Source organism: Podarcis gaigeae (genome assembly GCF_964106915.1).
Source record: "Podarcis gaigeae genome assembly, chromosome: 3".
Taxonomy (NCBI): domain Eukaryota; kingdom Metazoa; phylum Chordata; class Lepidosauria; order Squamata; family Lacertidae; genus Podarcis; species Podarcis gaigeae.
This window is the reverse complement of record NC_139680.1, coordinates 107,866,724-107,878,939: the sequence shown is the minus strand read 5'-3', so window position 1 is coordinate 107,878,939 and position 12,216 is coordinate 107,866,724. Positions and strand designations below refer to the sequence as shown.

The 12,216-nt window shown below is 45.1% G+C and overlaps 1 protein-coding gene and 1 long non-coding RNA gene across 51 annotated transcripts in view; one reads left to right on the top strand and one right to left on the bottom strand.

Annotated features, from left to right (window-relative positions):
- The window catches only part of LOC310842134, a 203,567-nt gene that overhangs the window by 44,470 nt on the left and 146,881 nt on the right, over nt 1–12,216 (bottom strand). The window lies entirely within an intron of this gene.
- NRXN1 (neurexin 1) overlaps nt 1–12,216 on the top strand; it is a 988,232-nt gene that overhangs the window by 954,983 nt on the left and 21,033 nt on the right. For 27 of the 50 annotated variants that reach the window (XM_083733048.1, XM_083733031.1, XM_083733052.1 and 24 more), the window contains one exon: nt 10,469–10,556. In XM_083733048.1, the coding sequence (XP_083589174.1) occupies nt 10,469–10,556 (88 nt within the window). The remainder of the gene's footprint in view (nt 1–10,468; nt 10,557–12,216) is intronic. The other 23 variants (XM_083733051.1, XM_083733042.1, XM_083733037.1 and 20 more) reach the window with 1 other exon arrangement.

Genomic DNA, 12,216 nt, shown 5'->3' with positions numbered 1-12,216 from the left:
TCAAGTGGGTGCCAGTTCCTTTATAATAGAATTAGGGAGATGTTCATGATGAGTTCTGGCACCTCTTTTTCTAGAAAAATAGCACTGTCCATACCAGAGCATGGCAGGGAAAGGACGAACATACAAGACTTAGGCCATGCATAGGCACACTCGGCCCTCCAGATGTTTTGGGACTACAACTCCCATCAACTCTGACCACTGGTCCTGTTAGCTAGGGATGATGGGAGTTGTAGTCCCAAAACATCCCAAAACATCTGGGGTGTCGAGTTTACCTATGCCTGCTTTAAGCTCAACTTGGATCATTCCTGTAATGCTAAACTATGATTTAGCATCACATCCAAACCACTCCATGCTCTCTCTTAAATAATGCTATTATTTTCACCCTTCTGACATAATTCCAAGGCTCATTTTCATTTGGAGTAAAAACAAGCGCTTTGGTTTTAAATTCCCATTTAGGTTTCCTTAGTTTGAACACATTAATCACTGCAACGTGCGCATTTTAAATAACTCTGAGGTGTAGGGCCAATTCCAAGGAAAAACAAATGAGCGCTCAGATTTCTGAAGGGGATTTCTGAGATGAAGAGAAAGCTGCTTTGCACATTAATCAGCCTAACACGGTTTCCTTCTGCTGCCGCCGAAGAAATGGAACATAGCCCAGATTCATAAGCAAGGCATCTTTAATGAGCAGCAAGGGCCACATCGGAAAAACCATTGCTACTGGATATTAGAAAATATCAAGGGGCTTCACCATAAAATAAGAATCTCTGAGGAAGGTCCAGTCCAATGCATGTTTTCCATTTTTGATTGATGAGGACAAAGGCCCTCTTCTGATGAAATTCTCCCCAATTACACCCAGCTGGATCACTTTCTCCCAGTGTGTAAGAAAAAAAAAACCTTTATAAACAAAACCTTTTATTCCAAATGACTTGAGGAATGGGGAGGAGGTAGAGGTTAGTTGATGTCAAGGAGATGCCAGGCAAGTGCAGGTCATCCATAGGAAAGGAAAGAGCTTGAGACGCGCAATGCAATTAGCTTTTATTCACAGAAAGTAGCAGCACAGAAGAGTTCCTCTAGCTCGACTTACTCAGCTTGAGACATTGCTGAAACTGAATCATAGAATCATAGAATCATAGAGCTGGAAGAGACCAGAAGGGCCATCGAGTCCAACCCCCTGCCAAGCAGGAAACACCATCAGAGCACTCCTGACATATGGTTGTCAAGCCTCTGCTTAAAGACCTCCAAAGAAGGAGACTCCACCACACTCCTTGGCAGCAAATTCCACAGTCGAACAGCTCTTACTGTCAGGAAGTTCTTCCTAATGTTTAGGTGGCATCTTCATTCTTGTAGTATGGATCCATTGCTCCGTGTCCGCTTCTCTGGAGCAGCAGAAAACAACCTTTCTCCCTTCTCTATGTGACCACTGACCACTTCCCCCTCTTGACTCAACTCTGACCACTTCCCCCTCTTGACTCAACTCTGGATCCCTCCCCAGCAGACAAAGACTGGGGCGAGGTGGTGGGCTCCCTTTCTGGGCCTGTCTGGCTGGTCGCTCAGCAGTATGCAAAGCTCTCCTCAAGTGGGGTATTAGAGAGGAAAGAGAGCCAGCAGCACTGGGACTGTCCTGCTTCTGGGTATCAGGGGCCACCTCTGACTCCTCTCTGAGTCTGTGGTCACACTGTGACTCTCAGCCTCTAGCCCTGTCCTGGAAGGCTCTCCTTCTTCTGACATCCCTTACAGTTGATGTTTTTTTTAAAAAATAAGATATTTATTAAAGTTTTTAAAGGTACAAAAAGAAAAAGAAAAAAGCATCATTTTAAACAAAAAAAAAAACAATACCACACATCCCAATAGGTAAAGAAAAAAGGATAAAATACAAAAGAAAGAAAAGAAAAATAAAAGAGAAAAAGCAGAAAATTAAAATCCATTAAACAAAAAAGAAAAAACAAAGAAAAATACAGCAAATCTTCCCATTACTTTTCTTTCATTAGCTTATTTCCCCGACCTCCTCACACCTCCCTTTTTAGTATTCTAAATCGATTATCCATTTCAGCAAATCCTTTCCCTCTTTTCAAATTTTTGTCCTGTAATTTATCTTGATATTAATATAACTTTACTTTCCCTTCTTTCACCAATTAACAGTCTGTTTTTTCCTAAATCTTTGTAACATTTCTGCTAAAATCATAAATTCGTTCCAACATCATTCTAACATTCATTAATTTTTACAATGTTTCTGTAAATAGTCTTTAAATTTCTTCCAATCTTCCTCCACCAACTCTTCTCCCAGGTCTCGGATTCTGCCAGTCATTTCCGCCAGTTCCATATAGTCCATTACCTTCATCTGCCATTCTTCCCGGGTGGGTAAATCTTGTGTCTTCCAGTACTTTGCAATAAGTGTTCTTGCTGCTGTTGTAGCATACATAAAGAAAGTTCTGTCCTTCTTTGGCACCAATTGGCCGACCCCTTACAGTTGATGTTTTACAGCCAGGGGTGTGTGTGTGTGTGTTTACTTGCTCTGGATCTTTTGTTTTGTCCCAGCTTTTAAGACTGCAATTATAACGTATTTATTGCAATTTCTGATGGAGATTGCTGTTCAACCACGGAACGGACTCCCTTGGACGGTGGTGGACTCCCCTTCCTTGGAGGTTTCTAAGCAGAGGTTGGATGGCCACCTGTCATGGATGCTTTTGTTGAGAGTCCTGCGTTGATTGGGGTTGGACTAGACGGCCCTCGGGGTTCCTTCCAACTCTACAGTTCCATGATACCATGAGATTATGGTTTCCATTAGATGACCCAAGGACACTTGTCACGCCATGTGTTGGTTTCTCTGCTTTAACGTGTGGCACAACCAATGTGTCACCAGGATCTCTGTGTGGTCACCTATTTAGATAACCCTTATAGCACTTTAGTAGTCAGGGCTCCTCTCCCCTCAAGAATCCCAGGAACTGTAGTATGTTAAGGGTGCAGAATTTCATGGCTCATTGGCGATGGCATTTATTATTATTATTATTATTATTATTATTATTATTATTATTAATTTATTTTATACCCTGCCCGTCTGGCTGGGTTTCCCCAGCCACTCTGGGTGGTTCCCAATAGAGGACTAAAAATAGAATAAAACTTCAAACATTAAAAACTTCCCTAAACAGGGCTGCCTTCAGGTGTCTTCTAAAAGTCAGATCATTGTTTATTTCCTTGACATCTGATGGGAGGGCGTTTGACAGGGCGGGCACCACTACCAAGAAGGCCCTCTGTCTGGTTCCCTGTAACCTCACTTCTTGCGAGGAGGGAACTGCCAGAAGGCCCTTGGAGTTGGACCACCCTCAGTGCAGAATGATGGGGTGGAAAGAGAGACAGAGAAAGTTGCATTAATTTCCACTTGTGGCCTAATGTGTTAACTGGTCGGGGAGTGAGAAAGCAGTCTTGGCTGGTTTTCTAGGCGGGAGGCTCTCTCAAATTCCTGCACTTAAGGAAGAAATATAATACTGATAATTTTCTCATTATGGTAATGTTCCTTTCAGAGAATGAAATACCTTTCATATGTTAAAAGACCGCAGTCATGGTGCTCTAGGTCAGGGGTGGGAAACCCTTTTCAGCTGAAGGGTCAAGTTCCCATCTGATCTAATATCTTGGGGTGGGGGAACCTGCCAGTGATGGTTGGAGCCAGAAGCAAAGGTGGGTGGAGCCATGAATGTCAATATTACCTTTTTCTCCTTCCAGCCAAGCAAGAGTCATTATCAGGTTCCAGGGTGGCTGGAATAGTCAAAGAAAGTGTGAAGCCAGATGTGGGGAGGAGAACAAGGATGCAGGGATTTGCCCTCTCCCTCCCCACCCCACCACTGCCCTCACCCCACACCCTGAGGCTGGTTGATTGATGCATGACAACAACAACAACAACAACAACAATAACAATAACAACAACAACAATAATAATAATAATTTATTTATACCCCGCCCATTTGGCTGAGTTTCCCCAGCCACTCTGGGCGGCTCACAATCAAGTATTAAAAACAAAGCAGCATTGAATATTAAAAACTTCCCTAAACAGGGCTGCCTTCAGATGTCTTTTAAAAATAGGATTTCCTTGACATCTGATGGGAGGGCATTCCACAGGGCGGGCGCCACTACTGAGAAGGCCCTCTGTCTGGTTCCCTGTAACCTCACTTCTCGCAGTGAGGGAACTGCCAGAAGGCTTTCGGAGCTGGACACTGCAGTGTCTGGGCTGAACGATGGGGGTGGAGACGCTCCTTCAGGTATACTGGGCTGAGCTTTGAAGGTCAACACCAACACTTTGAATTGTGCTTGGAAATGTACTGGGAGCCAATTCAGATCTCTCAGGACTGGTGTTATGTGGTCCTGGCGGCTGCTCCCAGTCACCAGTCTAGCTGCTGCATACTGGATTAATTGCTGTTTCTGGGTCACCTTCAAAGGTAGCCCCACGTACAGCGCATTGCAGTAGTCCAAGCGGGAGATAACTAGAGCATGCACTACTCTGGCAAGACAGTCTGCGGGCAGGTAGGGACTCAGCCTGCATACCAGATGGAGTTGGTAGACAGCTGCCCTGGATACAGAATTGACTTGCTCCACCATGGACAGCTGTGAGTCCAAAATGACTCCCAGGCTGCACACCTGGTCCTTCAGGGGCACAGTTGACCCATTCAGGACCAGGGCGTCCCCCACACCCACCCACCCCCTGTCTCCCAAAAACAGTACTTCTGTCTTGTCAGGATTCAATGTCAATCTGTTAGCCGCCATCCATCCTCCAACCGCCTCCAGGCACTCACACAGGACCTTCACCACCTTCACTGGTTCTGATTTAAAAGAGAGCTGCATACTGATGAATACCCAGCCCAAACCCCCTGATGATCTCTCCCAGTGGCTTCGTATAGATATTAAAGAGCATGGGGGAGAGGATGGGACGCTGAGGCACCCCACAAGTGAGAACCCACCACAATGAGAGTTGGCCAAAGCGGCTCACAGCAAACATTAAAAACACCGAAATAACCCAATTATACAAAATAAAGAGCATGGAGCATGTCGGTAAATCCAAAAATGACAAAACAGCAGCGATTCTAACATACACAGAATAAATACAATATTACAAAAAAAAAAAAGCACCAATCTATTTTACTTTCATTCGTTTGTTTATTCGATTTGCACCTAAATGCAAAGCAAATCAGGTGTTATCTGACCAGGAAGTTTTGGTTGCTGGTCTTTCTGCACTCCCAGTTCAATGCAGTTCAGAGGGAAGGGGTCCTATCTTGCCAGGCTGGCTCCCGTATCCTTACTATGGAGGAGGCTGGCAGTAGCAAAAGGCAAGCTTTTGGGAAGGTAATGATGGCCAAAATCTTCCCCCAGCCTCCTGGAAGTACCAGCTTCCGGTTCAGGTCTTGTTGCATTTCTCCACCTCTGCTCTAGGAAATAATTTTGGACTTAACTAACGCTATGCCTTGGATTGAGCTCTGTTTTCCCAAAACCTTTCTTACCCTGTTAAGGTGACCCGTCTCTTTCTCGAATTGCTTCAGATTTTTTTTGGGGGGAGGCAGGGGGCGCTGTGGTCTAAACCACTGAGCCTAGGGCTTGCTGATCAGAAGGTCGATGGTTAGAATCCCCGCGACGGGGTGAGCTCCCGTTCCTCAGTCCCTGCTCCTGCCAACCTAGCAGTTTGAAAGCACGTCAAAGTGCAAGTAGATAAATAGGTACCACTCCAGTGGGAAGGTAAATTGTGTTTCTGTGCACTGCTCTGATTTGCCAGAAGCGGCTCACACGTGACCCGGAAGCTGTACGCCGGCTCCCTCGGCCAATAAAGCGAGATGAGCGCCGCAACCCCAGAGTTGTCCACGACTGGACCTAATGGTCAGGGGTCCCTTTACGGGGTTGGGCTGGTTTTCTTGGGAGAGAAGCTGTGGGTGATGCACACATATTTATTTTCATTCAATGGGACTCCAGTGCCTCAACTTGGAATGGGAGAGGAATCGGGGAGTGCTGGCATCTAGTGCCACAAGTTAAGGCCTGTTTCTTTACCCCCCCCTCCCCAATCTTGTTGGGGGATGGGCAGGTGGTTTATTGCTCGGAAGAAGCTTATAAGCTCCAGGGAGAGGGAAGCCGAAGAATAGGATTGATTAATGTGACATATTTGAGTTTTCTTTCTACTACTGTCTCAACAGACAGTCAGAGAGATCAGCTTCACACACAGTAAATTAAATTTAAATTACACAGTCTTGGTGAGAAAATTGCTCAGTTAATCTAGCCTCCTGAAATGAAATTTTAGGGTTTTGCTTCCCCCCCGCTCCCCACATGAACTCCATCCTAATTTTTCACACCCTGTTGGTTTCTTCTAGAAATCCCATCAGTTTGGGTTATTTTCTTTTATTCTCCCTCTACCTCTCTCTCTCTTTTTAAAGCCAGGTATTCATTTTCAGCAAGTTTATCTTACGGCTCAGAAATGTAATATGCCTGGCCTCAAACAGGAAGAGGTAGCCAAAAAGATTTAAGCTGCTTCTGTCATTTTAAATATTTATTTTTGATGGAGAAGAAACATGTGGGGGTGGGGGGAGGGGAGGAACCAGCAAAGAGAGGCCAGAAACCTGCAATATATATAACATATATAACATATATAACATCAAAGTGGGGTTAATAATTTTTTTAAGCAATTGGCAGGTCGTAGGCACCACAAAATGCCCATTTAACAAGAACAACTGGTAATGCCAAGTACCTTTTGGCCAGTCATTATCTCTCAGCCTGACCTACCTCACAAGGCCGTTTTGAGGATAACACACAGTGCAGGAGGTTGCCATGCGTTGGAAAGGCAGCATATAAGTATTTTATTTATTTATTACATTTAATATCCCACTTTTCTCCCAAGGTGCTGTCCATACTTCTCCTCTTCCCCTCCTCCATTTCACCCTCACAACAACCCTGTGAGGTAGGTTCGTCTAAGAGTGAGAGACTGTCCCAAGGTCACCCAATGAGCTTCCATGGCTGAGTGGGGATTTGGTCTCCCAGGTCCTAGTTCAAAACACTGCACCATGGTGGCTCTCAGCGTGGCATAGTAAATGAATTAGCCATAAATAAGATCAGTACATAAATTGTTGTTGGCATCTGTTGGTCTCGAGAGGCAATAGAAGAGTACAATATACTATGATGCTGCATGTTTTAGTTGGATCAGAGACTGGATTACATTGGATAATAATGATATTTTAGACTTAGAGGGATGGAACAACAGTTATGGCTGGCATGCCTATCTAATTTACAGCACAAAGAAGAGTGCAACCTTTTGTGTTTGCCATTGTCGTGTCTAGGGATAAGTCTTGAAACTCTTACATTTGAGTAATGACCAGATTCCAAGTATGGAGTTCTGTGTTGTCCTCCAGCCTTTATTAAGCTCAATGTTCAAGAAAGCCAGAGAAGTTTTGTCACTGAGAACTTCCTTGTTCCCTTCTCTATGTTCCACTGTTCGGCAGTGGAATGGTGGTGGACTCTCCTTCTTTGGATGTTTTAAAGCAGAGGTTGGATGGCCATCTGTCATGGATTCTTTAGTTGAGATCCCTGCACTGCAGGGAGTTGGACCGGATGACCCTTGGAGTCGCTTGCGACTCTACGATTCTATTATTCTATGTCTGTATGTTACAGATATGTGTTGTGCCTTATTCACACATATATTACGTACCCCAAAAAAAGTCAGAATGCTTTAAATGGCCCTGTGCAAAAAGAAAGGAGACTGCAGTGAATGGAAATCAGCTTGGAACACAAGCCTTTCTTATTTAACTCTTTAAAAGAAAAATCCAAGAGGGTTTGATGCTAATGTGAAGATGGATTTGCCCAGTCACCCAAAAGGCACTCTAATCCAAGCATGTGTTGTTACGATTATTTCGCTCTGTATGTCATCTCATTACAAGCTGCTGGCAAAGACAGAGGTTCTCCTTTGCCTTTTAAATCCCCCTTTAATGAAAACTCAGAACAGCTGCCCAGCAAATTATGGGCGTTTATCATGGGTGCTACTAACAGCGACCAAAATTCATTTTTTTTGCAAGCAGATTTTCCTTCCATCATTCACCTATCAGTTTTGGGGGTTTTTTAAAAGGAGGGTGGAGTGGAATTGAAGCATGGGGGAATGACTGCTGTCAGCAACATTGACATTGCCGGCTGGAACATATTTTCTTCTTTCTTAAAGTTGAGGAAGTGTCAGATTCATTCTTGACTTCTTTTGAATGCCATGCATGGATTAGAACCAGCAAAAAGACCAGGGAGGCAGAACATTAGGAGGAACATCCTAATGGTGAGGGCTGTATGGGTGGCACTGTGGTCTAAACCACTGAGCCTCTTGGGCTTGTTGATCAGAAGGTTGGCAGTTCAGATCCCTGTGACAGGGTGAGCTTCCGTTGCTCTGTCCCAGCTCCTGCCAACCTAGCAGTTCAAAAGCACACCAGTGCAAGTAGATAAATCGATACTGCTGTGGCGGGAAGGTAAACATCGTTTCTGTGCGCTCTGGTTCCATCATGGCATCCCGTTATGCCAGAGGTGGTTTAGACATGTGGGCCACATGACCCAGAAAGCTGTTTGTGGACAAACGCTGGCTCCCTTGGCCAGAAAAGCGAGATGAGTGGAGCACTCCATAGTCACCTTTGACTGGACTTAACCGTCCAGGACGCCTTTACCTTTACCTAGTGGAGCAGCCTGCCTCAAGAGGTGGCAGGGTCTTTTTTGCCCAACAACCAGGTACAAACTCTTGTTTCTTGCTTCCCTCCCAAGCCTGCCTTCCCTTTATTGCCTCTCCACTATCAAAATGTAAATTACAAGATCTTAGGGGGCAAGGATCCAATCTCTCCCCCACCTTCTTCTTCTTTTTTGCTGGTTCCTCTGTAAAGTACCGTGTACATTGAAGATGTGATGTAAACCACTATTCTCATCAAGATAATGTGTTTCTAGAGTTGGCAGCCTGGTCTGCGTTTGCTCAGCACTGTTTCCACACGCCGCCGAGCTAAGCCCCGGCTGAGAAAAGGCATTAAGTCTGGATTCCCCGCTTCTGTGCGTGCGCAATTTCACCTGCTTTTCTAATTGTTTGTCTTGGCTCGGAACCGAAGTGCCCTGCTAGGTTGTGAACTCTGAAGACCCCTTTCCAATGGTAGCTTTCCGTCGCCACTTGAGAATTTGCTTTCAGGATTCAGGAGGCAGCGCTGGTGACTTGGGCAGAAGGGAGCCCAAGCAGTAGGTGGAGACAGAGCTGATGTTGTGTCAGAGCCAAGTATTCTACTCTTGTCTCCATCTGTCTGCTGAGTTCTGCAACACAGGGCCACGCAAAGGAGCAGGGAGCTGGGGGCCAGGGTCACCCTGCCTGGTTGCGCATAAGGTGCTAGGCAGTTAGAAGCTGCCTGAGGTCAGTGGGGCTCCATTTGACCTAACCGATTAGCCACCACTGCCAGGGTGAGATCCTGCAGCGATGGTCATCTCTGATTCATCTCTGATGGTCATCTCCACCCCATCGTTCTGCCCGGACACTGAGGTCCAGCACCGAAGGCCTTCTGGCGGTTCCCTCACTGCGAGAAGACAAGTTACAGGGAACCAGGCAGAGGACCTTCTTGGTAGTGGCACCCGCCCTGTGGAAGGCCCTCCCACCAGATGTCAAAGAGAACAACAACTACCAGACTTTTAGAAGACATCTGAAGGCAGCCCTGTTTAGGGAAGCTTTTAAAGTTTGATGCATTACTGTTTTTTAATACCGGTATTTTGCTGAAAACCACCCAGAGTGGCTGGGGAAGCCCAGCCAGATAGGTGGGGTATAAAAGTAGTAAATTATTATTATTATTATTATTATTATTATTATTATTATTATTATTCAGTGCAAGCAGCTGTAAGCAGGACAAAAGGGGATCAGAAAAATCCTGGTCAATACCTCAAGTTCTTGGGAGCTTTGAGCCATTGAGCTTGTGGGTTGGCCAAGAAGAAATCAAAGCCCCCTGAGTCACTGAGGTAGGAAGGCAAGCAGTTCCTTCCCCCAGCATCTTCCAGGTTGGGATCAGGTGAGAGAGGAAGTACAGGTGAGATGTTTTGAGAACTGAATCTTTTCCTCCAAGGGGTGGAAAGGAGGAGGAAGAAACAGGTTTGTTAAAAGCAGAGGGGTGGGTTGTCCAATCATTGGGAGAGGGGTGTGGGAAGAAGAGGGATGAAGTAGTGAAATGATGCTGAGGAGGAGCACCAAAATTGGAATACAAAGGATGTTGCAGATGGAGAGGTAAGAGAGCAGGACCTGTTGTCCCACTGGACCGCTGACATAATCCTTTGTTCACTCTCCAGTAAAAAAAGAAACTGACATCACCATCTAAAAACAACAGCCAAAAGAATACAGAGTGTTGTGAGTCTCCTACGGTTGTGGATGCCTGCCTGTGCCTGCCAACCTGGGCAGTTTGACAGAGGTGAGCACCTAGTTGGACCGGTTTGATTAATTGAAATGGGCTCTTTCTTTCCTTTGCAGACCACGGATGACATCCTGGTGGCCTCAGCTGAATGTCCTAGCGACGATGAGGACATTGATCCCTGTGAGCCGAGCTCAGGTGGGTTAGGTTAGTCAACTTTTTTTATTCCTTTCCTTTTTGTTTTGATTCTTTGCATGCAGCAGGGAGTAAAAGGTGCAACCTCTTTTCAGGAACGACAGAAGAGCAATCTCTCTTTCAACCTGCAGTGTTCTGATGGTGGTAGAGACAGAACTCAAGTCTCTTTCTAGCTCCAGAAGATACTGGATTTGAACCACCAGCATAGTCACATTCCTAGTTTAGAAGACAGAGGATGTTTAAGGCTTCATCTCCACCTTTCCTTTTGGCACTGCACAACTGCAGTGGGCCATGCGGAGAGACCTGAACATGTCTCTGTGCCACCACATTTTTAATGTGGACTAGGAACTGTATCATGGTTCCCTGAAGCACTCGCTAAAAAGTGCAACTTAATTGCATTTGAAAATTGATTCCAGAAAAATGCATCTTTAAGATTACATTTTATTTTTTTGCTCCAGGCACCATGTTTATTAGGGGTTCTGTGGATGAGGGACCTTCATATATAAACAGAGATTTGGTAGGCCAGGAACTTTGGGTAACTCCCAAACCACCTGCATTCAGCTGAACATACAACAGCCTGACAAATTGCCAGTGAAATCTTCAAGGATGAAACGGTTAAAAAAAATATTGTGGCTGGTGTGGCTACTTTCTAAAACTCTAATAAGGAACACATTGCTCCTGTGTAGACACTAAGAGTTGCAGATTTCTTTGTATAGATGTCTGTATCTATGTTGTGACTGTTTTGGCCCAAATTCAACTATCAACTCAAACTCTTGGTAATCATTCTTTTTTCCACCATCTTTGAAATGCATCTGTTCACCCAACTCATGTCAGAAGTTATTGCATTTGTTACAGAGATGAATCAGTGAAAAATCCACACCATTCTTGTCATCAGGTTGTGATGTAAGGTAGAGCAGCAAGACTTGTAGGGCAAGAGAACTGTGACCCAAGTTGAGGGATTTGGATATGATTCTCTGTGACCTTAACAGGAAAATGAGACTTTTTTAATGTTTTCTCACAACAGTGAAGACTATAAACTTTATTGAGACTCCAGGGTCCTTTGGACACTACACATGGTAACACATGATTTATGCTTTATATTGAGTCAGGTCATTGCTCTCACAACCCAAAATGAAAACATCAGTCAACAGATGTGGCTTGAGGGTCGTAACATTATCTGGAGAAGGGGGCTGCCAGTGGCCACTAGCCACGATGACTATACTCTGGCGGAATCTACACACACATTTTTAAAAAGCTATGAAAATGCTTTTTTATTTTTTAAAAAATAAGTTTTGAAAAAACACATTGAATTTGGCATAACTTGCTTTCGCCACCGTACACTATCCTACTGTACAAAGGTAGAATTTGCATTGAATGCACAGTGAATTTCACTGCTGCTTGCCTGTGCTGTGCTGGCCGGGAAGCCATGTTGTATCGCCAGCTCAGATTGCCTTGATTAGCTGAGAGGCAGGTGGTTTAAGGAAGCCCGCTTCTCAGTCGATCAAGACCCCCACCTCTGGCTCGCGCAAGCCGAAGGCAGAGCAATGGCTTCTTTAAACTGCTCCGCTGCCTGCTGCTCAGTTGACCAAGCCCTCATACAGCCCCTGCTCATGGGGGCCAGAGTGGTCTGGGTGCTTAGCTCAGCTCTGTGAACTGGGCAAACCCACATACC